The sequence below is a fragment of the Oreochromis niloticus genome, linkage group LG18 (assembly GCF_001858045.2).
Source record: "Oreochromis niloticus isolate F11D_XX linkage group LG18, O_niloticus_UMD_NMBU, whole genome shotgun sequence".
Classification (NCBI taxonomy): Eukaryota; Metazoa; Chordata; class Actinopteri; order Cichliformes; family Cichlidae; genus Oreochromis; species Oreochromis niloticus.
In genome coordinates, this window is record NC_031982.2 from 38,265,007 (window position 1) to 38,292,054 (window position 27,048).

General features: G+C 41.5%; 1 protein-coding gene, 1 long non-coding RNA gene and 1 gene segment (V, D, J or C); 1 reads left to right on the forward strand and 2 right to left on the reverse strand.

Moving 5' to 3' along the window:
• Window positions 1-4,409: 4,409 nt before the first annotated feature.
• On the reverse strand, window positions 4,410-4,799 carry LOC112842861 (uncharacterized). The gene is made up of 2 exons (XR_003214884.1): window positions 4,604-4,799; window positions 4,410-4,501 (listed from the first exon to the last, which is right to left on the reverse strand). It is a non-coding gene; the product is annotated as an uncharacterized LOC112842861 (long non-coding RNA).
• Window positions 4,800-6,791: 1,992 nt separating this feature from the next.
• LOC112842856 (T cell receptor alpha variable 3-like) lies at window positions 6,792-7,766 on the reverse strand. The segment is given in 2 exon segments: window positions 6,792-7,471; window positions 7,556-7,766. Coding segments are annotated over 2 exon segments (435 nt in total).
• A 7,797-nt stretch (window positions 7,767-15,563) lies between these two features.
• On the forward strand, window positions 15,564-24,315 carry LOC100705385 (zinc finger protein 260). 2 transcript variants are annotated; one of them, XR_003214880.1, is made up of 4 exons: window positions 15,564-16,061; window positions 17,748-18,128; window positions 21,293-23,227; window positions 23,484-24,315. XR_003214880.1 is itself a non-coding variant. In XM_019347412.2 (3 exons), the coding sequence occupies exons 1-3, from the start codon at window positions 15,890-15,892 to the stop codon at window positions 22,384-22,386; spliced, it is 1,647 nt and encodes a 548-aa protein (XP_019202957.1). In that variant the 5' UTR covers window positions 15,564-15,889; the 3' UTR covers window positions 22,387-24,315. The 2 variants fall into 2 exon arrangements, 1 of the variants encoding a protein (XP_019202957.1); XM_019347412.2 differs by having other exon boundaries at window positions 21,293-24,315.
• Window positions 24,316-27,048: the final 2,733 nt, after the last annotated feature.

Below are 27,048 nucleotides of genomic sequence, written 5' to 3' on the forward strand. Positions count from 1 at the left end.
AATTGGATAAACTTAAAATGGATGGATGATTAATTATTCAGTGTTAAGTGGCTGAAAAAATCAAAGTCGAAACAAAAACACTTTCTGAACAAAAAATCTTCAGAAAGCTGGAGAATTATTGATGTGGCCACTTTAAAATTAGGAGGAGGTCTGTCTGCTTGGAAGCTGAATTAGAAAAAGGCGTACCTCAACACTTTTACACAGAGCTGATTGTCTCACATTAACCTGATCTCCAGGTCATATTTTCCTTTCTTCCTGCTTTATTTTGATTTACAAACCAGTGGTTTCACTTTAGTGTTTCCCCTGACTGATCCATTTCTGCTGGTAAACATTCTTGTGTCAGTTGTGTGGTTGACAGGAAGTGGACCCAAACGCAGGACTCAGGTGAGAAGAATTGAACACAAAAACCTGCTTCAGTGCTGATTATTCACAGGAATAACAACAGACCAAAAGCTCCTGCAGGAACGAGGAATCAGATTAGACACATCGAAGGAAACCACAGAGCAGAAAAACACAAAGCTTTGAGTCAGCATGACAATGATCAGAGGGAGACTGACAATACAGACACATGGGATAACGAGGGGAAAGGGAACAGATGGAACACAGCCGAGGGGAACTAACACAATGATGTGAGAGGAAGTCAAACTAAACACAAGACACTGAGCTGCAGTCACCAAAATAAAACAGGAAGAGGAACGTAACAGAATGTGGAAACAAGATTAACTTGACACAACTAAACAGGGAACCAAGACGAGCATGGAGACAGGACACAGAGAGACAGACACGGGGACAAGACTGAGGACACAGAAAGGGAACAGGAAAGGAAAACAATCAACCTGAAGTCCTCTATCACTAACTAGAGACACAAATACCACAACAGAGAACCAACAAAGGGATCAGGAAAACTCAAAAGCACAAAGAAGCAAAAACATTATTAACAGAAACTAGGATCATAAACTACTGCTGGAAACCAAAAACTAATAATGAAATTACAAAACTCAAACTCCTGATGACTCAGGGACCCTGACAGTGTCCTTATACAGAGAAATGAGGCTGTGTCAGTGTGTCAGACCTGCTGATTTACAGTCATTTAGACTCAGTAACATACATGTGGTGGCACAAAACAAACTGTGTTTTTCACAACTGAAACCACAGAGAAGAAGAAGCACAATGTTTCAGTCACAGGAACAGAATCAGAGGTTTAACAGTGTGTGTCTCCCTCTAGTGGATGTTGTGGAGTATTCTGTTGTCTTTGCTCCAAAGGTTTTTGTACAGAGTTTTGGTGTTTCCTGTCACTGTGGGCTGCAGAGCACAGTAGTACACAGCAGAGTCTGTCACTGCAGCAGAGGAGATCACCAGATGAAACTCCTTTTTTTCTTTCTCATGTATAAACTTCAGCTTTTCTGTTTGCGCTGAATGTTCTTCCATGAGAAGCTGTGGACGTGAACCAGACTTCTGATGGTACCAGAAAAGTGAATATACAGAGCCTGAATAGTTGCAGGAGAGAGTCACAGTGTCTCCTTCCAAACTCATCACTACATCTTTAGATGGTGTCAGTAAATCCTCAGAGGATCCTAAAAACAACAAAGACATATTTCACCAGGATGTTTCTGTATCTTTAAACTTAGTTTATAAAAAGTGAATCAATTCAAACAACATCCAAATATTTTCATGTCTATCATCTCCTTTTACATCTCACTCCATCTTTTGATGACTCACCAGTCTGAAAGGAGACCATCATCATCCAAATGAAAAGCAGGAACATGATTTTCTCTTGGACTGAATGAACAATAGAGAGAACACAGCAGCTCTTCAGCTCCTAAATGAAGCCTTTCATATTCACTGGTGTAGCTCCTCCTCCTCCAAAGGCTGCTTCTTCTGGATAGGCTTGGCCCTGGTTTCTGTGGAGCCTGTAAATAAAGAGAGCTTTGAATATTTGAAATATTTAGCAGAATGTAGAATAATCTCACTCATGTATTAAACAGCAGAAGTACACGTGTAAACCAGCCAGCATCAATACTGGACTTTAAATAAATCCATTACTGTCATCAGCTCAGAGGAGACTGACTGATGATGACACTGGAAAGTATCAGTGATGTAAAGAAGAGAAAAGCAGCTGAACATGTAAGAAAGCAGGCAGGTGAGTGATTACAGATCATCCTTATTGAACTTACACTTAAGCTTCATATGTTATCAGTCCTGCCTACTAGCAAGTGCAGCAGGGCCAGTCTGACCAACACTTGTGAGACTGATAACTGCTAATGACGGTCATTGAATGGACTGATAACATCTGAAGCAGGAGCATGGTGCTGGGTTTTGGAGGGTCAGGTTTATGTTCTGGGACTTTGAATTCATGTTTATTATGAAGCTCTCTGGTTGGTTATGGTCCTTAAGTTTTTCTTGTTCCAGTTTTTACTTCATGGTTCAGGTTTGATTTACTTCTGTAACTGTTGGTGTTAGGTCTGCACTTGAAGACCTAGCTGACTCAGAGAATTATCACCATGAAGCAAGACACTCAGAGCTCAATCCATTTTAACTTGCACAAGGGAAGCCCGAATGGATCTTGGAGCTCCAAGCTTCTCACCTGATCCCAGACAACTCCAAAATCCAGCCTTCCCTCGCAGCCTTTTTATTCAGTGAACACACAAGCACCCCATTGTAAAAACCCCTATGGTATGTAATAAAAGTTAAGGCATTGTGTGTGTGTGTGTGTGTGTGTGTGTGTGTGTGTGTGTGTGTGTGTGTGTGTGTGTGTGTGTGTGTCTCTGTACACGTGACTTCCTGGTTACAACCATTTAACAACATCCCTACTCATAAAAGGGTCATCTGCCCTCACCACCATATATGACAAGCACAGATTGTGGCTTCATGTTTTCTCTAATTATTTGATTGTTTCTGGTTTTGTGTCATTTCCAGCTGAGTGTTGTTCGTCTCCACAAACAGCTCTTTATGAACAGAACTCGTGCAGTTTTCTCAGCATTTTTATTTCCTGTTAGTTTGCAGCTTTGTGGGAGCTGACTTCTTTACTGTGTTACAGAGAACTTTACTGTCCTGTAAGAGCTCAGCATTAGAAGGAAAACTCCAAGAATTTTTTTTTAAAGTTTTTATTTATTTATTACTTTTTTGCATGTCCTCATCCACTAAATATAAAATAGTGTAAATGAGCAGCTTTGGATGTTTGACAGTTTTTATTGTGTCTGAACGTTCCTACAGTTGGTTTGTGGTTGATGTGGATTTGCTGCTCATGTGAATCCTCCCACAGTGTTTCATTAGCAGCTGTAACCACAGTGACTCTGATAAAACAGGAATTAGCAGAATCCATCTGATATGAAGCTGTGCTTTGAATACCACTTCCCTCCTCTTTGAAGAGTAGTCAGATATCTGTGTTCAGGTTTTTGTACAGCCTCTTCTACACTTTGTATCACTGTGTTTCTAGAGCACAGTAGTAGAGAGCTGTGTCTGCCAGGGTTAGGGCTGTTATGGTCAGATTAGTTGATGTATCTGATGTTGTGGACTGATATCGATTATCAGGAATATACTGAGTTGTGGATCCTCTTGCTCCTTTCCAGAGTATAAACTGCGGAGCCTGAAGGTCAGAATGATGTCTGTACCAGTGAACACCAGGGGTGCCACTTATCTGATAGCTACATGTGAGTGTGACAGATTTTCCTTCTGTTTCAGTGACTTCAGCTCGTTCAGGAGTGATTGAGTCTCCAGCTGTTAGTCCTGGAAAAAGAAAGAAGAAAAGTAGTGAAATGCAGTCTGTATATCTGCTTAATGCAGCAGCTTCAACTAAACTTTAATCCCTGTTCTTAAACTCACCTATAATGTGAGATAGAAGCAAAAAGAGGTGCAGCAACATGTCTTTGGAGTTATTAAAGCCAGACAGACAGCACATGAACAATGTTCTTCCACTGCAGCACAATGACCAACAAATAATGTCATTGGATGAGCTCAACTTCAGTGGGCGGGGCCAGTTTAATAGCTGAGCCAATCAAATAGTTTTGTGCTTCCACAGCAGCTCTGTCTCTGTCTCTGATCTTTACTGCTTCATTTCTCTGTTGTCTTTGTCATCAGTCCAATGACACAAGAATCAGAGGTTTAACAGTGTGTGGCTCCCTCTAGTGGATGTTGTGGAGTATTCTGTTGTCTTTGCTCCAAAGGTTTTTGTACAGAGTTTTGGTGTTTCCTGTCACTGTGGGCCTCACAGCACAGTAGTACACAGCAGAGTCTGTCACTGCAGCAGAGGAGATCTGAAGAGTCATCAGTGTTTTATCTTCACTCACTTTAAAAGTGATTCCAGGAACTGGATCTGACATTTTCACTCCAGTTCCTGAGTGAGAGATCAGGAACTCTGGTGGTTTTCCAGGATATTGTCGATACCAGTAAAACTCGTCACCTCCAGCTGCTTGTCTGGAGTATCTGTAGGACAGAGTAACTGTGCTGCCTTCCAAACTGGACTCTTCAGTTTTGTTTGCAGTGAGTTGTTGACAGCTGACACCTAAAGGAACAGAAATCTGTTAAATGCTGTGTTGTATACAAAGAAAGTATAAACAAGATGTAAATATTGGGATGAAGCAGTTTTTGACAGATTGTCATGTACCTGTTAGAATCATGATCATTAACAGAGAAGTTTCATAACAGTCCAACATCAACATGTTGAATAAAGTGAATCTTCTGTGTGTTGAACTCTGTTGAATGTGGAGGTTTCTCTCTCTCGTCTGTTCTTCAGTAACAGCTCAGCTCCTCCCTGAATCTCTGTGTCTCCTCTTTGGTTTGTAGCTTCACTTCTGTTACACCTCCTTCTTTTAAACTTCCTCTTCTTTAATCAGCTTGAAACACAGCAGAGTAGGAGTTGTGGTGGTCAGAAGCAATGTTCTATGGGCTCAAAATGTGGTCATAAATATTTTGTACTTCTAAATCAGGATTTGTATGTGTAAAAAGAATTTGTGTGTGCATAAAAAAGATTTGTGTGTGGACTTAGCCAAAAAATCACCTGCAAGTTACAAGTACGGATTTTGACCCTATTTTTCTTTCTTTCATCTGATTGGTCAATGTCATGTCAATCACAAATGTAACAATCCAATCAGAGAACAGATGGGTTTGGCTGTCTGAGGGGCGCTTTTTTGAACTGCAGGTCCTTGAAGGGAATAAATGCCCTTTTACATGCCAACCCAGCGTTTTCCTTCATCACCACGAAGGAAAACAGTCTGTGGTCGTCTGAGTTTTGTGATTTTTGTGTCACAGGTTTACGTGCTTAATACAGGGACACGACAGCCTTTTCAACAGCGCTGTGGACCGCGGGGGGGGGGCAGTGTTTTGGAAATGACAGTCTTCACTACAAAGCTTTCTTCGTTATGAATTAGCATACATGTTTTTATTGAACATCTGAAGAACTAGCAAAACAAACTCTTGTAGAGGACATAAAGTCAGAGATAGAAACGACAAGGAGCAGGTGCATCTAGTACAGGTAGAGCTGCTGCAAAACCCACAGAACTCAGCAGCCAGCGCAACAAATTCTGGATCCTTTGCTTTTAGTTAGCATTAGCAGCACATGCTGCGTCCGATGTGAAAGGACTTTTATGCTGCGCACTGTGACTCACAGCAATGGTCCCGGGTCAGCCCTGACTTTGTGTTAAACTAATCCTAAAGTAATAATGGTATTTCTAACCACTGACATACCACAACTTTATCCTTTCAACAGCTGCTGAAAGTTAGGGGACCTAGTCTCCATGGATAGTTATATAGAGATCCTCCAGCTTCAAACTGTATTACCCTTCAAGGACCTGCAGTCAGTGTTGCCAACTCCTCAGTAAGGAAAATCGCTATTGGCTGTCCTAAAAGTCGCCAGAAGTCGCTAAATGACGCCATCGCCTAATTTGCATAATTGGTCATACTAATGTAATTGTAACCTACGTTGCTGGACAGAGAAATAACATCGTGGAAGAGACATAAACTGAGTACAAAACGTCCTAAATGCATTTAGAGTTTATTTAGAACTACAAATTAAATTTCTTTTAGCAATTATTGTTTTTTTTAATGTCACAATTCCAACCCTACTCCTTTATCCGGGCCTTGACCGGCAAAAGTGACCCGAAATAGGCACTCTGGAGTTACTTTGTGTGTGTGTGTGTGTGTGTGTGTGTGTGTGTGTTTATAAGTAGTTTTAAACCTTGTGATCCACAAAACAGCATAAGAGTAAAAGAAGAACTGACTGCGTTACAGTCAGTGCGGGAGCAGCGGCTTCGCTCATGCGCGATTCACATCTCCTGAACATCTCCTGCCCTGATAGCAGCTGGGGGAGGACAATCTTCCGCCCATGAGCGCTTTGGCAGGGGCGAGGTGCCCACGGCAGCACCGCTGCTTGTTTAGAGTAAGAGCGATACGCGCTTTCACGTCAAAAAGTTGTCATAAATAAGTCTCCAATAACACCAGAAAAAGTCGCCAGAATTGTCGCTATTCGCTTTTTAGAATTAAAGTCGCTAAGGGGGTCTTAAAACTCGCTGAATATAGCAACAAAGTCGCTAAGTTGGCAACACTGCCTGCAGTTCAAAAAAGGTCAGAATGATGTCTGTACCAGTGAAGATAAGCACCACCTGCATCTGTCTGATAGTTACATGTGAGTTTGACAGATTCTCCTTCTGTTTCAGTGACTTCAGTTTGTTGAGGAGTGATTGAGTCTCCAGCTGTTAGTCCTGGAAAAAGAAAGAAGAAAAGTAGTGAAATGCAGTCTGTATATCTGCTTAATGCAGCAGCTTCAACTAAACTTTAATCCCTGTTCTTAAACTCACCTATAATGTGAGATAGAAGCAAAAAGAGGTGCAGCAACATGTCTTTGGAGTTATTAAAGCCAGACAGACAGCACATGAACAATGTTCTTCCACTGCAGCACAAGGACCAACAAATAATGTCATTGGATGAGCTCAATTTACAGTGGGCGGGGCCAGTTTAATAGCTGAGCCAATCAAATAGTTTAGTGCTTCCACAGCAGCTCTGTCTCTGTCTCTGATCTTTACTGCTTCATTTCTCTGTTGTCTTTGTCATCAGTCCAATGACACAAGAATCAGAGGTTTAACAGTGTGTGGCTCCCTCTAGTGGATGTTGTGGAGTATTCTGTTGTCTTTGCTCCAAAGGTTTTTGTACAGAGTTTTGGTGTTTCCTGTCACTGTGGGCCTCACAGCACAGTAGTACACAGCAGAGTCTGTCACTGCAGCAGAGGAGATCTGAAGAGTCATCAGTGTTTTATCTTCACTCACTTTAAAGGTTACTCCACGAACTGGTTCTGATATTTCCACTCCTGTCCCTGAGTGAGAGATCAGGAACTCTGGTGGTTTTCCAGGATATTGTCGATACCAGAATAAATAATCATTCCCATCAGCAGCTTTGGAGTATCTATAGGACAGAGTAACAGTGCTGCCTTCTACACTGAACACTTCTTTGTTGGTTGGAGTGAGATCTTCACAGCTGACACCTAAAGGAACAGAAACATATTTGATACTTTTATAAATCATCACAATTCAAATGTATTTCTTCAAACACACAGATTGTAACGTACCTGTTAGAATGGTGAGAATCAGTAAAGAAAGTGCATAATAGTCCAAAGACAACATGTTGAATGAAGGTAAAGTTTATGGTTTGTGTGCTGAACTCTGTTGAATGTGGAGGTTTCTCTCTCTTCTAGTTCAGTAACAGCTCAGCTCCTCCCTGAATCTCTCCTCCTCCTCTCTGATCTGGGTTTGAACTTCTCTCACTTCCTCCTGCTTTACACACTAGTAGCAGCATTTTCACTTTCAGGTGGGAGCTCCTATTTCATCAGGCTGCAGCTTCCCTGCATCACTGAATTGGATAAACTTGAAATGGCTGGATGATTAATTATTCACTGTTAAGTGGCTGAAAAAATCAAAGTCGAAACAAAAACACTTTCTGAACAAAAAATCTTCAGAAAACTGGAGAATTATTGACGTGGCCACTTTAAAATTAGGAGGAGGTCTGTCTGCATCTCCAGGTCATATTTTCCTGCTTTATTTTCATTTACTAACCAGTCTTTTAATTTGACTGTTTCCCTGCCTGATCCATTTCTGAAGGTTAACATGCTTGTGTCACGGGTCGGTTGTGTGGTTGGCAGAGAAGAATTTAACTCAAAAACTAAAAAATCTCCATTCCCTCTTGCCTACATTGTACACTGTAAAATCTAATACATTCCTCGGACTCAAAAAGAACTATTCAAACTCGTTTCCTCAACAACAAAAAAACTAAGCAGAGCTTACTGAAGATGACTAAGTTTCCTAACTTAAGTTAGGTAACTTATTAGTAGTAAATATGCAGTACTAAGAAAACCTTCATGTTTCTGGTTGTGCAATACTAATTGTTTACCCACTGACAATCATTTCAAGTTAAATTATAAAACAATTTGTGGTAATGTTTTTTTTTTAACTCACATTATGTTTTATCCTCCTTGAAAATCCCAGAACAACACGTATATTAATATAACAGTGTATGCAAGTATGATTCAAAATGAACAATTAATAATTCTGTCACAGCTAAGGCGGTGAGCCATGTGGAGGAAATAAATGAGGACACAAGAGCAGGCACTCGCTGAGATGCGTTTATTGCAATGTAAAACTGAAGGTGAATTTGCAAAACGGAACAAACGATAATATAAACTGGGAGAAACTAAACTGCTAAACAGCAAAGCTGAACATGAAGGAGGGTGAGCAGAGGCACAAGAAGGTGGACAGCAGCGAGAACACACGGTAGATTGTTACGACCCAGCTCTGCTAGGCGACAAGGGCTGTAGCATAAATGAGTCCAGAGACAGGAGGGTTACATAAAAAGAAAAACATGAGGTTTATTAACATAACTGAAAACCGTTAGTGAAACTCACTAGGTAGTAGGGGGCTTTAAACGAACATAACAAACAGCTCATGTATTCAAATAACACTAATATAACACTAATCATCTAATGACAATCACCTAAACATCTCACAGGTGGCTACTCCAAAACAAAGGCTCAAAAGGGCAGCAGTGCATAGGCAGGAGGGACAATCTGCACAGTCTGTTCAAATCAACAAGTCCCCCCCACAAATCAAGACTCCTCAGCCTTTTATACTCTCAGGTAATTGCAGGCAGCTGTGTCATTGGTCTGTCGTACTCAAGGCTCCTGCAGCAGCCAATGGTGTGAGTGGTCTGGCACACTCTGATCTGCATGAAGTTGGGGCGGGCATAAGTCCGGGCCAGCCAATCCCCCGTGAGACCTGGAACACTTTGATTTCCATAGAGGAAGGCGGGGCCACCTGAGGCCAGAGGCCGTAGCAAGATACACAGACGGACCAGCAACCAGCACACGAGTAGACACGAATTAAATACACACTAAAGAACACAGGGAGATTACACACAGGAGAGGAGACGGGGGAAGCAACACAGAATACACTCACATGAGACACGGACTTTCACAATAAAACAGGAAACAAAAAACAATTCACAAAGACGAAGACTTGACACCGAACTAAAGCTACACTAAACATGAGGGCACAAGACACTTCACCCATTGCCTACTGGTGGTGGTCAGAGGGCCCAGTGGCGCCAGTGTCCGGCAGCCTTGCCTCTGTCAGTGCACCCCAGGGTGGCTGTGGCTACAATGTAGCTGCCATAACGTGTGTGTGAATGTGTGTGTGAATGGGTGGATGACTGAACGTGTAAAGCGCTTTGGGGTCTTTAGGGACTGAGTAAAGCGCTATACAAATACAGGCCATTTACCATTTTATGACTGTTCGATGCACACCTTTTTATCTCCCTCGGGAATTCACAACTGACATCCCACCCAGCGCTAACGCCAAAGAGGCGAGCTGCACGGGGCGATCAGTGAGGTGCAGTACCCACACCCCGATGGACTGTTTATTATCGCCGGAGATTTCAACCACACAAATCTCAAGTCAATGCTTCTGAAATTCCATCAACATATGGACTGCAACAAGGGGGGGAAACGAGCTGGATCTCATTGACACAAACATTCCCAGCACGTACAGAGTGAAGCCCCGCCTCCACCTCAGATATGTTATGCTATTCCCGGTATACAGACCACTCATCAGATGCTGCAAACCGGTTCTGACACAGGTGAGAACCTGGCCTGCAGGAGCTCTCTCTGCAGGCCATAACACGCTCCAACCAGAAAGGGTGGATGAGCTGCTGCTAAAAAACAGATATTTCCCTTTCAGAGCAGGTGACAATGCAGCCCTGAGAACAGCGAGGGCCAAAGTGTCTCGAGCCTGCAGAGCAGCAAAGCACGCGCATGGCAAAAGAATCCACAAGAATCCAGGAAAGCGGTGACATGCGGCGCATGTGGCAGGGCATCCAGGCCATCACCAACTACAGGAAGACGATACCTGCCTGTGAGGGTGACGCCTCCCTACCAGATGTGCTGAACAACTTCTATGCACTGTTTGACGCTCAGAATGACATGCTGGTGAGGAATTCCACCCCACCTCACAATGACCAGATTGGCTGATGTGAGGAAAACTCTTTGCAGAGTTAAGGGTTAGCAGTCCTGTGGTATATCACTGAATTTGCTGCTGGTCCAGATAACATCCCTGTGTGAGTGCTCAGAGAATGTGCAGACCAGCTAAAAGATGCCCTCACTGACATCTTCAACCTCTTCCTCAGCACTGCTGTCGTCCTAAAGTGCCTCAAGGCACAAAGAAGTCCTCAGTGTCCTGCCTCAAAGACTACTGTCCCGTTGCACTTCAATTCAATTCAATTTTATTTATATAGCGCCAAATCACAACAAAAGTCGCCTCAAGGCGCTTTATATAGTACAGTAGATACAGAGAAAAACCCAACAATCATATGACCCCCTATGAGCAAGCACTTTGGCGACAGTGGGAAGGAAAAACTCCCTTTTAACAGGAAGAAACCTCCGGCAGAACCAGGCTCAGAGGGGGGCGGGGCCATCTGCTGCGATTGGTTGGGGTGAGAGAAGGAAGACAGGATAAAGACATGCTGTGGAAGAGAGACAGAGATTAATAACAGATATGATTCAATGCAGAGAGGTCTATTAACACATAGTGAGTGAGAAAGGTGACTGGAAAGGAAAAACTCAATGCATCATGGGAATCCCCGGCAGCCTACGTCTATTGCAGCATAACTAAGGGAGGATTCAGGGTCACCTGGTCCAGCCCTAACTATATGCTTTAGCAAAAAGGAAAGTTTGAAGCCTAATCTTGAAAGTAGAGATAGTGTCTGTCTCCCGAATCCAAACTGGAAGCTGGTTCCACAGAAGAGGGGCCTGAAAACTGAAGGCTCTGCCTCCCATTCTACTTTTAAATACTCTAGGAACAACAAGTAGGCCTGCAGTGTGAGAGCGAAGTGCTCTAATAGGGTGATATGGTACTACAAGGTCATTAAGATAAGATGGGCCCTGATTATTTAAGACCTTGTATGTGAGGAGCAGGATTTTGAATTCTGGATTTAACAGGAAGCCAATGAAGGGAAGCCAAAACAGGAGAAATCTGCTCTCTCTTTCTAGTCCCTGTCAGGACTCTTGCTGCAGCATTTTCGATTAACTGAAGGCTTTTCGGGGAGTTTTTAGGACTTCCTGATAATAATGAATTACAGTAGTCCAGCCTGGAAGTAATAAATGCATGAACTAGTTTTTCAGCATCACTCTGAGACAGGATATTTCTAATTTTAGAGATGTTGCGCAAATGGAAGAAAGCAGTCTTACATATTTGTTTAATATGTGTGTTGAAGGACATGTCCTGGTCAAAAATGACTCCAAGGTTCCTCACAGTGTTACTGGAGGCCAAGGTAATGCCATCCAGAGTAAGAATCTGCTTAGATACCATATTTCTAAGATTTTCATGGCCGAGTACAATAACCTCAGTTTGATGTGAATTAAGAAGCAGAAAGTTAGCGGCCATCCAGGTCTTTATTTCTTTAAGACATTCCTGCAGTTTAACTAATTGGTGTGTGTTACCTGGCTTCATGGACAGATAGAGCTGCGTGTCATCTGCATAGCAGTGAAAATGTATGCTATGTCTTCTAATGATGCTGCCTAAGGGAAGCATGTATAATGTAAATAGAATTGGTCCTAGCACTGAACCCTGTGGAACACCATAATTGACCTTAGTGTGTGAAGAGGACTCTCCATTTACATGTACAAATTGGAGTCTATTAGATAGATATGATACAAACCACTGCAGTGCAGTACCTGTAATACCTACAACATGTTCTAATCGCTCTAATAGGATATTATGGTCAACAGTATCGAACGCTGCACTGAGGTCTAGCAGGACAAGCACAGAGATGAGTCCACTGTCAGAGGCCATAAGAAGATCATTTGTAACCTTCACTAAAGCTGTTTCTGTGCTGTGATGAGCTCTGAAACCTGACTGAAACTCTTCAAATAAGCCATTCCTCTGCAGATGATCTGTTAGCTGTTTGACAACTACTCTTTCAAGGATGTTTGATATGAAAGGAAGGTTGGAGATTGGCCTATAATTAGCTAAGACAGCTGGGTCTAGAGATGCTTTTTAAGTAAAGGTTTAACTACAGCCAGCTTGAAGGCCTGTGGTACATAGCCGATTATTAGAGATAGGTTGATCATATTTAAGATTGAAGAATTAATTAATGGCAGGACTTCTTTGAGCAGTTTTGTAGGAATGGGGTCTAAAAGACACGTTGATGGTTTGGAGGAAGTAATTATTGAAGTTAACTCAGAAAGATCAATTGGAGAAAAAGAGTCTAACTTAACATCGATGGTACTAAAAGTAGCTGTAGATAATATTACATCTGTGGGATGATTATTGGTAATTTTTTCTCTAATGATAAAAATTTTATTTGTGAAGAAGTTCATGAAGTCATTACTAGTTAACGTTAAAGGGATGGTTGGCTCAGTAGAGCTCTGACTGTTTGTCAGCCTGGCTACAGTGCTGAAGAGAAACCTGGGGTTGTTCTTATTTTCTTCAATCAGTGACGAATAGTAAGATGTTCTGGCTTTGCGGAGGGCTTTCTTATAAAGCAGCAAACTATTTCTCCAGGCTAAATGATGATCCTCTAAATTTGTGACACGCCATTTCCTCTCCAGCTTACGAGTTATCTGCTTTAGGCTACGTGTTTGAGAATTATACCACGGAGTCAGGGACTTCGGATTTGAGGCCTTAGTTTTCACAGGAGCTACAGTATCCAGAGTCGTACGTAGTGAGGAGGTAAATTATTAACAAGATAATCAACCTCTGTTGGAGTAGCGTTCAGATAGCTGCTCTGCTCTATGTTGGTACAGGGCATTGAAGATGATAACAGTGGGTGGATTATATTCTTAAACTTAGTTAAAGCACTTTCAGAAAGACATCTACTTTGATAAAGTCTACTCCCCCCTGCTGTGTAATCAATTATTGTAAATGTAAATGTTATCAGGAAATGATCAGACAGCAGAGGGTTTTCAGGAAACACTGTTAAATGTTCAGTTTCTATGCCATATGTTAAAACAAGATCTAGAGTGTAATTAAAGTGGTGGGTGGGTTCATTAATTATTGTTTGTATAGTTTTTTGTTTGTTTATCAAATCTTGCTGAGCAGTCCTTACCCTTAATCTCACCTCTCTTCTTCCTCTGCTGTCCTTCTTACATCTTTCTCTCAGTCACATCACACAGCAGCTGGACCTTTATCTGGCAGACACAAACATGAGTGTTTGCTGACATTTGTTGAGCAGTTAGAAACGTTAGAAAATGTTATTCCCTTCATGCTCATTCCTCATCAAGCTGCTGAAGTCCTGAGTACCAGGTCTTAACCTTAAATTGTGTTTCACATTTTTACGACCCACTTTAACCACTGAGTATACAGGTCAAAGTAGGCCATGAACATATGCATAAATTATAGCATATCACATTTATGCTGTAAATAACACACATTTTTAACATATAATTTAATATTTACCTGTTTCATGTTTTTGTGTGATAAGCAATGTTGGTCAAGTTACTTGAAAAAAGTATTCAGTAACTAATTACTGATTACTTCCCCCAAAAAGTAATCCTGTTACTTTACTGATTACTTATTTTCAAGGGTAATTAGTTACTTAGTTACTTTTTAAAAACACAATTTACAACCTGAATAGGTGATAAAGCGATAGATCTTTCAGCCCAATTCTACTTTCTGCGTAATCCATCATATAAAATGTAATCAAATGGAAAAGTCTCTTTTTAAAACTTGTTTTATTAGTTTTAATCTTTAAACTTTATGCATCAAGCAAACATCAAATTATATGCAACATTCTCTGACTGGAAGAAATTTGTTTAACATTTAAACCTATTTTCTTCATATTCCAGCACATAAAATAAAATATTTTTTGTGTTTACACTCACTCTTTCAAATAGATGCAAGTGAAACACAGCAGAAAATAAATAAAATCAAAGACTCAGCGGTCCTGTTGCTCTATTTTCACCTGTAAAGAAGGACTGGGGTAGGCGGAGGTTTGCCCTGGTGCAGGTGTGCCGCAGCGGTCAGTGGAAGGATCCGCGAGTTTCTCTGTGAATTTCCCTGGTAGCTACTCGGTGCTTGCTCGGAGGTTGTGGGGTTTTTTCGCTGTAAAAAGAAGTTTTCTTCCCACGCAGTGAACAGCGGACGCTAATGTTTTTGTCACTTTTTAGTGAGTCAAACTTTGAGTCAAACTCAAAGTAAGGTCAGTACTTCCACGCTTTAAACGCTGCGCGCTCATACTCTCTCCTGTACTCCACATATGATCCATTGTTGATCTGCATACAGCTGTTGACACGAACGTCGCACTCGCTTACGTCACTGTCATGAGACACTCACAAAAAAATCACGGTTTTAGTAACGCAGTAACGCAGCGTGTTTATGGGAAAGTAACGGTAATCTAATTACCTTTTTTGCAATAGTAATCCCTTACTTTACTCGTTACTTGAAAAAAGTAATCGGATTACAGTAACTTGTTACTGCCCATCTCTGATGATAAGTGATTACACCAATAGGATTTTCATTATCTGTTATTGTTTCCTTTATTTGGGTTCAGATCAGTGTGAAGTTTGAAGACAAACTGTTTATTTTCTTGTTTGTTTGGTTTTTGAGTCATAAAGAAATAATTTCCCAACAAAAAAGCTGTATAACAATGACTGCAGGAAGTGTTTCAGTGGGAGAAAAGTTTTGTCACTCATTCAGGTGACTCGTTCAGTCTCAGCTGACTGCAGGCTTCCAGCCTCTAAACTGTACCTTTGCACAGCGACGACACCAGCAGCACTGACCAACAACGAGCTGTGAGGTCAGTTTCATGATCATTAATATGCAAACTGTCTTCACCATTGATCAGTGGTGATGACAGTGATTGAGAACGCATCATGACATGTATAATAATGTCATTATTATTACTACTACTACTAAGCAAAGAAAGCAAGCAGACAAATGTATTTATATGTGAGTGTTGTCACTGATTGGAGTCGTGCAAAAACCAGTATTAGTGAATTATAACATTATTTCAAACAGACCCAAAAAGAATTTAATGTCAAACTTTAAAATAGATGGCTGGAAATTCTATGTATGGTAGTCATGGTAACGTTTTGTGTTGTGGGTAAAACAGTCACTGAACCCGGAGGAACCATGAAGGCAGACCTGCCTGGTCAGATCTGTGGGTCCGTCTGCTGTGTCGTCCCTTTGTGAATGAAATCATCGCAGATCAAATATGAAGTTTTCTGTGAGAGCGATGTGACAACAGCGGAACGAAAGTTAGCCGCCCTCCACCGCCGGAACTTCCCTATGTGACACCAGGTGGAAGTAAGCAGGAAAAAGCGGAGGTAGCCTTAACTTTCCACGGGTGTTGGGGTCAAACGCCAGTAAAGTTTGAAGGTAACAGAGTGTATAGTTGTGTGTGAGCTGTGGCAGTAACAATGGCTTCAGTTCAGTATCTGAGAGAGTTTATCAACGAGCGACTAACTGCTGCTGCTGAACAAATATTCTTGGAGTTTGAAAAAACGATCGTCCAGTACGAGGAAGAGATCGACCGTCAGCGCAGACTGCTGGATATCACCTGGAAACCCCAAATCAAGCTTCGGAGGATAGGTGAGTGTCACTCTGGTGGGCTGGATTCAGTCACACAAACCGATCTTCTACCGTGGACCACAAACAGCGCACTTTGACCTTCGGACCGGTGAGCGTCCTCTTCCTGCCCCTGGAAAGCTTAACTACGCATTTAATCCCGGAGAAATCCGCATATGAGAGAAAAAACAAAGAAGCTCAGTTTTAACCGCGTGTCTGGTTTTCTGCTGAGGTCTGTCAGCTCAACTCTTTGTTGTGTAAAGTTGTAGAAAAGCTTCTGGTAGCTCTTTGTCCAGACTGTGTCGTCATTATGAATCAGGAGAGTTTCATTCATTTCATTCGTATCCACAGGGCGAGAGTTGCACCCTGGACAGGTCGTTCACACAGAGAGACACACAACCATCCACACTCACGTACACACTTAGGAGCAATTTAGAATCACCAGTTAACCTGACCCCACTAAGTGCACGTGTTTGGACTGGGAGGGATCCAGAGAACCCACTCAAACACATGGAGAACATGCTAACTCCACACAGGGCCGTGAGCAGGTGGTGGATTCAAACTCAGGAGCTCCTTGCTGTGAGGCAACAGTGCTAACCACCACAGTGCTGCCCTGGATCACAGTCAGTGTGTTTCTGCTGTGGATTGTTGGATGCACTCAAAGTGTCGAATCACAGTTTGTGTCTGTGATGTAAATGCTGACCAATCAGAAGGAGTTTCTCTGTTCTGTGTTGTACGTTAGTGGCTGTGTTTTGGGGTTTGTTTTAAACACATTGGTGCTTAAATATTAATCGTATGTACTAACACACACTCACTCATTTAGCTGAGACAACAACAACGCCTCCTTCCTGCTCCGTCCACACAGGAGAACAGATGACCTTTTCTCTCTCTTTTCCAAAACACTTTCTAGTATGACGGAATATTTGCTCTAGGAGAAATTTTCCCTCTTTCCAGCAAATCTCCTTCTCCTGTCTCCTCCATTCAGATGATACACAAACCCTTCCTGAGAGTTTCCCTCAGCATGTCAGCTGTGCTTTCCAGTCGTCTGGGAACTCTTCCCTGCCACCCGGAGTCCGTCTCAGCTCCTACTGAACTCGCAACAGCTTCCACCATTTATTCCCTTCCTCTGTCTTCTCTCACTTCCTCTTACTGATTTCCAAAGTTATCTTGCAGGCTTCCATCTGATTCCCCCAGCTATGTCTCCTTCAGATTTCATCTTCTGTATAAGATGGAGTTCACCTGTGTGCACCTTCCTCCAGTCTCATACATCCCTCTGTGTTCCTCCCTCTTGTTAAAGTTCAACTCAACCTTTTCTATCCTTTCTTTAAAGGCACTCCTACCCAGCGCCTCCTCATCACCTCTCCTCCCTTCACTTACATGTTTGTTGAACTCTCTCTCCCCCTGCAGACGCTCAGTACCACTTCATCCAACTTACTCCAGAATTCCTCTTTTTCTTCTACATAACCGCCGCCTGTTATCCACATGTGTACATTGTGCAGTATAGACACTATTAACAGCCTGTCAGCGACTCAGAGGCCTTTCTTCAGTACGCGTGTGTATGTGTATCTCTGTTGTAGCTATTCTCCATGTAGTAACTTTGAAAGCTTGTGTGTGTGTGTGTGTGTGTGTGTATCGGAGTATTTGCTCAGATGTGTGTTTGCTTTTTTATAACATCATTTATTTATTTATTGTGTCCTTTTCTACTTCTAGACCTTCCACTGCGACTCCTCCGCAAAGAGGAGGAGGTTCTCCCTGAGCAGCAGCTCTGGAACCAGGAGAGGAGCTCCAGTGTGGACCAGGAGGAACCAGAACCTCCACAGATTAAAGAGCAACAGGAGGAACTGTGCAGCAGTCAGGAGGGAGAGCAGCTGGAACTGGAGGAGGAGACTGATACCTTTATGGTGACTGCTACTTACAAGGAAAGCGACCTCAGTAACACCACTCACTCTGACTCCAGTGTGTTTGTTGGGACTGAATCCAGAGAAGCATTCAAAGTTTTAAATAATTCTACCCAGATCAAGAAAGACATCAACCATCAGCCCAGAGAGCTGGATGTCACCTCCAGTGCTGAGAAAGATCTGCATAGAACAGGTGAGTCTCACTCTGAGGGTCTGGTCCTAATCAGAGCTCTGTTACACAATTTATGATGCAGCTGCAGTTATTTTTCAGGAAGAAATACCATGAAGTATTGTTATAATGAAAAAGTTTCAGCATTAGACTCAAAGTACGTATAAAATGAGTGGATCCATGTCAGCAGGCAGCTGCAAACCTACGAGTGTTGTTTGGTTGTTATTACCATGTTTACATTTTTTTTTTTTTTTTTACATTTTTTTTATTGTCCATATATGTCATTTTTGACCAATGATTGTATCTGACTTGCACTGATGCCATAATTCTTATACTACTGCTGGTTAGTTTTTATATTATTTGCCCATATATTTATATTAGAACTGTTAAATTACTGTGCTTACATTTTATTGTACATGTTGACATATGCACACATTTACTGTTGGTCACTAGATTTTAACCTTGCACTGTTGCACCATTGCATTATTATCCTGACACACACCTCAAACAGGACTGCATCCCCAGCACATTATACGCTTGGCTACTGCTGATTTAGATTGATTTAGATTTAGATTGATTTAGTAATGTTGTTTTGTTGATTGTTGTGTATCATCCTGGTACATTGTAGTGAATGCTGTGTGTGTGGTGTTCTTAAGCTGCTGGAACCTTGAATTTCCCCTTGGGGATTAATAAAGTATCTATCTATCTATCTATCTATCTGGTTAATATTGTGGAAGGGCTTGTTGTCATTCAGTGTACAGCAAGTGTACAAGGCACACAGTTTCATTACAGTTGGCTCGACACAGGATGAAAATATCGAAAAGCTATAGTACATATAGTAAAATGTATATATATGACGTCACTGAGAGTTACAAACTGTCTGAAGACTTTAGACCGTTTTTCAACTCTCAGTGATGCCACAGTGATCGTTTGATTTATGGACCTGCAGCAGAGTTTGAGCCCAGACACGGCTGGTGACGTCAGACTTAAAGACCGGATTACATTTGCACTCAGTAACTTCCTGTTCTTTCAGAATATAAACAGAATAAATCCACCTGGCTGCTGGTTGAGTCGAGAGCCCCGAGTTGTGCTCACTGACAAAGCCTCATTTAAACTGGTGGAGACGTGTTAGCTGTTAGTCTGCATTGATAAAATAGACAGCAGTTATTTGAGACCTTCAACAATCTCTTGTAGAGTGATTCCAGTCAGACTGCAACTGTTTGCAGAAAGGTTGCCTCCTATCCGGTCTTTAAGTCGGACGTCATTAGCCGTTTCTGGGTCCAAACTCCACTTCAGGTCCCAAAGTCAAACAATCACTGCGGCGTCACAGAGTTACAAACTGTCTAAATCCTTTAATCTTTAATAAAATAATCAGTGTGGCTGCTCTATCAGCTGTAACAATTAAGTTTAACATTCAGGCATCCACGAAAGCAGAATTTATGAAGTTTAACCGAGTTCGAAGTTAGCAGTGAGTTAGCTCGCTAGTTTCCACCTAAAGATGATACACCATTTTCTGCCTGAGGGATATCCAACAGGGGCTGAAGGGGAAGCATGCTAGTACAGAGGGTGCTCCTCCACATCGAGAAGAACAGACAAACTGATCCGGGACACAGTGTCGTCATCATTATTGCCATTTTATAGTTTTCCACATTCTTGTCTCATGTACGTCTCAGATCTCCATCCATCCACTCCTCCATTATCTTCTGCTAATCTACCATCGGGTCACGGTGGCAGCTAGCTAAGCAGGGTATTCCAGAGCAACAGTTTTCAATTCCTCCATGGGGATCCTGAGACATTCCCAGCCAGATGAGCTCAAGCCTCTGTGGGATTGGGCTGGAGTCTTCTCCAATTTGGCCATGCCCAAGAAAACCTCCAAAGGGAGGCACACAGACATCTTGGCTGAAACACATCAACTTCACTTCGAGCTTCTTTTGATGTGGAAGAACAGCAGCTCCTCACCAGATGTTTAAAGCTGAGTCCCGACACCCTACAGAGGAAAGTCCTACTCCTCATTACCCTGGTCTGATGAATATGGCTGAGGGTTGGAACTGCTTCACTATAACCTCCTCTAGGTCTGGGCAATATGAGGAAGATCTACTATCAGGATATGTTTATATACATGATATATATGTTTGGATACTCGTACTCATTCAAATCAACCATTCAGTATTTTTATCTATGTTAAATAAATACCAAAAATCTGAATGAATTGAAATGTTTTATTTTAACAATTTTTTAACCATCAGTTGCTCACAGAGGTTTTTCACCAATATTACACAAACTAAATTCAAGACAGTGACTATAAAACCGACTGACGTTGAACAGTCACAGTTATCACAGCTGGTTAATTTCATGTTTTCTTTGGTGTGTGGGGAGACATTCACAGGCTGAGTTTAAAACACCTCTAATTTTGCAGTGGATGATTTTTCAGCTGGTGGAATAAATTTGTAGTACTGCTACCTTTAGCAGCAATAGTTTTACGCATGTTTTGCAAATTACCACATTTTGTTCGATGTCCTCATGAAATCCAAACGACAGCGCGTCTCATCCCTTCGCTCGTCTAAAATTCCCGCTGTTGCCGTATTTTTCCCTGTCTGCCAGTATATAAACACGCATGTTCAGCGCAGTGCAGGAGGCATTAATGATGCATTCATAGCATGTTGGAGGAAAAAAACTCATAGTGAATTACATACAGACAGCTTAATCTTGCCATAGCGATTTTTACCATTGTAAGTGGAAAAACTCACGATACACCGAGTATATTCGATATTTCGCCCACTCCTACCCTCTTCCTTCCAGATTTTCACGAATACAATCCCAAGATACTTGAGCTCTCTTGTTTGGATGCAGACGATTTGGGTCTTTTTAGAAATCTTTGGGTAACCTCACCCAGAAGTGTCAGTCCTGATCCCTCTGCTGAAGCCAACCCTTGGGGGGAGCATGCAGGGAGGCATCTGAGCACAGCCCAAAGAAATCAGATGAATCCACCGTGCTTTGGGCCCATCACCCACAGGGACAGCACAGCACCTGAGATCTCTAACAGTTACTACATCATATAAAAGCATATATGATACATTAATAAATAATAGTTAAAGCAAACATGGATCTTATTGTCATAAATCTTTACAGATTAAAGGAACAATGTATTTCACTGCTTTTCTTTTTCTGGTCTCCTATTGTCCCTGCAGACCTCCCACAGCAGCATGTCTATAAGCAGGAGGGGGTTCTCCCTCAGCAGCAGCTCAGGATCCAGGACAGGAGCTCCAGATTGGACCAGGGAGAACCAGAACCTCCACTGCGCACAGAGGAACAGAACAAACTGTGCAGCAGTCAGGAGGGAGAGCAGCCCGTAGTGACAGAGACGAAAACTTCTACGGTGACTTCTGCTCACAGCAAAAGTGACCACAGTGAATCAGAAGCAAACCGTGACCAGCTCCTCGCTCACAGCTCTGCTGCAGCTGAGAGCCGACATCAGGAAGGAGGGAAGAAGAGAGATTCAGACTCTGGAACTCCAGAGTCAAAACTTCATGTAAATAGAAGTCAGAGCAACAATTCAGAAGAATTCCCGCCATCAGCGAGTCAGTGTAACACTGACACAGGTCGAAAATCTCTCCAGTGTGACATTTGTGGAAAGTCTTTTAAGAAAAAGTGTCAAATAAAGGAGCATTACAAAATCCACACAGGTGAGAAACCATTCACCTGTAAGACATGTGAGAAAAGTTTTGCTCAGAAGAGCACTTTGCTGCGCCACATGACTGTCCACACAGGAGAGAGGTTGTTTTCCTGCCACATATGTGGCAAAACTTTTAGGCAACGCGGGAATCTGATGATCCACCTGAGAATCCACACCGGTGAGAGGCCGTATTCCTGCACAGTGTGTGAAAAGACTTTCAGTCAGAGTAGTCATTTGTTGGGCCACATGCGAAGCCACAGAGGAGAGAAGCCGTACCTGTGCGAGGACTGTGGGGATTGTTTTTCCGAATCATCGTCACTTAAATTACACAAAGTGATCCACACAGGAGAGAGGCCTCATTCTTGCCAGTTATGTGAGAAAACGTTCATTAAACGCAGTAACCTGCTGCGCCACATGAGAACGCACACAGGAGAGAAACCATATGTTTGTGAGACCTGCGGGGAAAGATTTACTCTGTCAACGTCGCTAAAAAGCCACAACGCAATCCACACAGGAGAGAAGCCGTATCACTGTAAAACCTGTGGGAAAATGTTCCGCCAGAGTCATCATTTGTTGTTTCACATGAAAACCCATAAACAGACATTTTAAGAACCACTGCCCTAATGAAAACATAATGCATCTTTTAGAATATGTTACATGTTAGATTCCTTTTCCTTTTGGAGAAAGCCATGTTTAAAGTCTTCTTGCTGTGGTTGGTTGGATGCACTGAGAACCTTTCTGACTGACCAGCAGGACTGAGTTCATCCATCCATCTTCTGCTGCTGGGTTTGGGACAGTAGCCTGAGCAGAGAAGCTCAGACCTCCTTCAGGGGAACACTTAGGTATTCCCAAGTCAGGCGAGAGGTGTAATTGTTCTGGATCTGCCTCGGGGCCGCATCCTGTGATTTTGTTCTTTCATGTTTTGTTTTTTTTATCCTAATTTCTTGTTTTGGGAGATTTCTTTGACACTCTGGAAGAGGACTTTGTAACTGTTCTAATAGCATTATATCAACCTCTCAGAGATTCCAGTTATTTGTAAGTTCAACACATTTTCAGTGATTTTCTACAGCAGCTTTTGGATAATTTTATGACATTTTAAATTTATAATGGCGATGTAAATATTAATTTAAATTCAAATATTTATTTGTCACATACACAGTCATACACAGTATGATTGTTCTGTTATCACTAAAAGTTGTAAAATGTTGTATCACTAAAATATCATTCTCAGTCAGTTGTTATTCATTATCTGTTTACAGCGCCCTCTGTGGTTGGTCCAAGTAATGCACTTTAAAAACGGCTTTATTTTGAAAAAACTTTATTGAACAGGAAGTCCGCTCAGTCAAGCAAAGCAAGCGAGCAAGAAGAAGGGAAACATATCGCCACACAGTTTATGGTGTCCTGTTGGAAAAAATACTGTCCACATCTTCTGTTTATGGTTGTATCGCCGGTATGTACTTAAAGTATAAGTTGCAACTTTGTTTTTGTGCAATATGTTGCCCGCTAATGCAGTATTTGGCTGTAAAGCTAGTCCTTTTGTTAAGCTAGTTACCCGTGATTTTGGAGGTCGTCTGGGATAGCATCAGTAGTAGTTTAAAAAGTTTACATAATTAGACATATGCTATGTAGTAGCATTGTGGTATATAAATGCATATTATGCTGCACATATGTATGTCACATGACTGTATTTTTTGTCTTGTTTTTAGTTTTACCCTTTTGAATGTCAGTAAACCTGTTGGCAACGCTCATCGGTCTTCAGAGTGGTGATATGAGAAAGGTGTTAACGCCCCTGCATCAGACATGCACCCATAACGGCACAATGATATGCAGTGAAATGCTTACACAACTGCTCGTGACCTAAAGAAGAAAAAAAGAAAGACTATGAATAGGATAAGAAATAAATATGAAAATTAAAATTAAAAGGGTACATTTGACTAGGAAGGAATAAGATAAAGTATAAAAATTAAGTTAAAAATGAAATAACTGTACAACAACAAATTAGAATTGAGGGTAAATTTAACTGGGAAAGAATAAGATAAAATATATAAATTAAAGTTGAAAATAAAATAACTGTACAACAAAATACACAAATACACAATATAGAAATATATAAGAATGTATGTAGAAATATAGAATAATAACAGCAGCTGTACAAGTATTAAATGGAAATGAAGAAATATAATGTCCAGGGTTGTGCAATCCACATTTGTAAGTGACTTATGCAGTGCAAATATGCTTAAAGTGATCAAGTGATGAAGTGATTCGATTAGATGACCACGCATCTAATCGAATTTGTGTGAACAATGTCCAGAATGTCCAGTGTGTGTGTAAGAACCATATGTGTGGGTCAGTTCTATGTGGTGGTGTGATTGAGAGACCGTATCGCCTGCGGGAAGAAGCTCCTCCTCAGTCTCTCTGTGTTAGTCTTCAGGGAGCGGAATCGCTTTCCTGACCTCAACAGAGAGAACAGTCCGTTGTTGGGATGGCTGAGGTCCTTCACGATCTTCCTGGCCTTGGTCCAGCACCGCCTGCTGTAGATTGAGTGCAGGTCAGGGAGCTCGGAGCGGATGATGCGCTCAGCTGATCGCACAACCCTCTGTAGAGCTCGTCTGTCCTGCATGGTGCTGTTCCCGAACCAGGTTGAGATGGAGAAGTAGTATTTCACCTGGTGTCATCCATCTGCAGTTTTCGAACAGCAGCTGTAACAGTCACACAAACCTTTTTATCGTTACTTTGGTTTCTGTGTGCGTCTGAGTGTCATTTAAACCAGCAGGTACGAGACGATCTCTCACTGATAGAAGTGTGTGTTGTTCTTGTTTTTCCGTCTCGTGGTTATTTGTGAATTGTGGGCTCAGATTGTGGAGCGTTGAAAGTGTCACAAAGAATTTAATTTCTTTAAAACAGCTTTAATTTTTCTTCTTCTTTTTTTTTAACTGTTTGAGTTTTAAAGGAGACACGAACAAACTGTAGATGTTCAGAGCTGTTAAAAACATTTTGTTGTAAATAAAGGTTTTTTTCTTCTAATAGTTTTGTGCTTCCACAGCAGCTCTGTCTCTGTCTCTGTTCTTTACTGCTTCATTTCTCTGTTGTCTTTGTCATCAGTCCAATGACACAAGAATCAGAGGTTTAACAGTGTGTGGCTCCCTCTAGTGGATGTTGTGGAGTATTCTGTTGTCTTTGCTCCAAAGGTTTTTGTACAGAGTTTTGGTGTTTCCTGTCACTGTGGGCTGCAGAGCACAGTAGTACACAGCAGAGTCTGTCACTGCAGCAGAGGAGATGCTCATGTTGAACTGGTTTTTCCCCACTTCAATTTTCAGTCCAGGGATTGTTTCTGTTCCTATTACTCCTGATACAGAGTGAGAGATGAGTAGCTCTGGTTGTATTCCAGGATATTGTTGATACCAGAAGAAATAATCATTAGTCTTCACTTCTCTGGATAATGTATAGGACAGAGTAACAGTGCTGCCTTCTACACTGAACACGTCTTTGTTGGTTGGAGTGAGATCTTCACAGCTGACACCTAAAGGAACAGAAACATATTTTATTCTTTTATAAATCATCACAATTCAAATGTATTTCTTTAAACACACAGATTGTAACGTACCTGTTAGAATGGTGAGAATCAGTAAAGAAAGTGCATAATAGTCCAAAGACAACATGTTGAATGAAGGTAAAGTTTATGGTTTGTGTGCTGAACTCTGTTGAATGTGGAGGTTTCTCTCTCTTCTAGTTCAGTAACAGCTCAGCTCCTCCCTGAATCTCTCCTCCTCCTCTCTGATCTGGGTTTGAACTTCTCTCACTTCCTCCTGCTTTACACACTAGTAGCAGCATTTTCACTTTCAGGTGGAGCTCATATTTCATTAGGCTGCAGCTTCCCTGCATCACTGAATTGGATAAACTTAAAATGGCTGGATGATTAATTATTCAGTGTTAAGTGGCTGAAATATATCAAAGTTGGAACAAAAACACTTTCTGAACAGAAAATCTTCAGAAATCTGGAGAATTATTGACGTGGCCACTTTAAAATTAGGAGGAGGTCTGTCTGCATCTCCAGGTCACATTTTCCTGCTTTATTTTCATTTACTAACTAGTCTTTTAATTTGACTGTTTCCCTGCCTGATCCATTTCTGAAGGTAAACATGCTTGTGTCACGGGTCGGTTGTGTGGTTGGCAGAGAAGAATTTAACTCAAAAACTAAAAAATCTCCATTCCCTCTTGCCTACATTGTACACTGTAAAATCTAATACATTCCTAGGACTCAAAAAACTATTCAAACTCGTTTCCTCAACAACAAAATAACTAAGTAAACCTTACTGAAGATGACTAGGTTACCTAACTTAAGTTAGATAACTTCTTAGTAGTAAATATGCAGTACTAAGAAAACCTTCATGTTTCTGGCTGTGCAATACTAATTGTTTACCCACTGACAATCATTTCAAGTTAAACTGAAAACTCGTTTTTTTTTAAAGCTCACATTATGTTTTACCCTCCTTGAAATTCCCAGAACAACACGTATATTAATATAACACTGTATGCAAGTATGATTCAAAAACAACATTTAATAATTCTGTCACGGCTAAGAGGGTGAGCCGTGTGGAGGAAATAAATGAGGACACAAGAGCAGGCACTCACTGAGAAATAAATTAAACAAATAACTTAAGCTGTGTGACGGCACCTTGCGTTTACGCCAGGCTGTGAGCTGCCCTAAATCTACTTGCTACACCCCCTTTTCACCTAGTTTAATTTTTTTTTCAATCCTAATTTAAACTATTCCTGACTTCCCTCAGTGCACACTATAAAGTGTAAAAGATACAATTAGCTTTCTCCTGGTAAAAGGTCCTACATTATTTTCTCAACCTTTGGAAACCTCCTCTATCGAGTTAACCAATTTCATTTTTCAAACTTAGGCCTGATTTCTTCGCCCCCTTTAACGGGTAGCGCATATCCGGTCTGAACACTGTGTTTGGGCAATTTACGAATTGTTGCAGGATTTCTATGTTATGTAAAGTTCCTCTCATCCCTTTTATGCTTCCATTATAACCTGTGTCTAACAAGCTTTTGATCTTCTTTATAATATAAACAACTAGGTGTATTTGTGCTCTGTTTTTCTCCTTTCTCTGGTTGGTTCCGTTCGATCTCAGGCTTCCAGGATTCTTGCCACCCCTGTGGTCGCTGTGGTCCTGAACTCTTCTCCTGTAAAGGATAGAAAACAAACAGCCTCTCTCTGCTACACCTCACTAATCTACTGTGTTCATCTAAGGTTCCTTTAAT

Coding starts and splice junctions, on each gene's coding strand:
- LOC100705385 (XM_019347412.2), top strand. CDS start 15,890: ATGGCTTCAGTTCAGTATCTGAGAGAGTTTATCAACGAGCGACTAACT. Junction 16,062..17,747: donor AATCAAGCTTCGGAGGATAG/GTGAGTGTCACT, acceptor TTCTACTTCTAG/ACCTTCCACTGCGACTCCTC. Junction 18,129..21,292: donor GAAAGATCTGCATAGAACAG/GTGAGTCTCACT, acceptor TTGTCCCTGCAG/ACCTCCCACAGCAGCATGTC.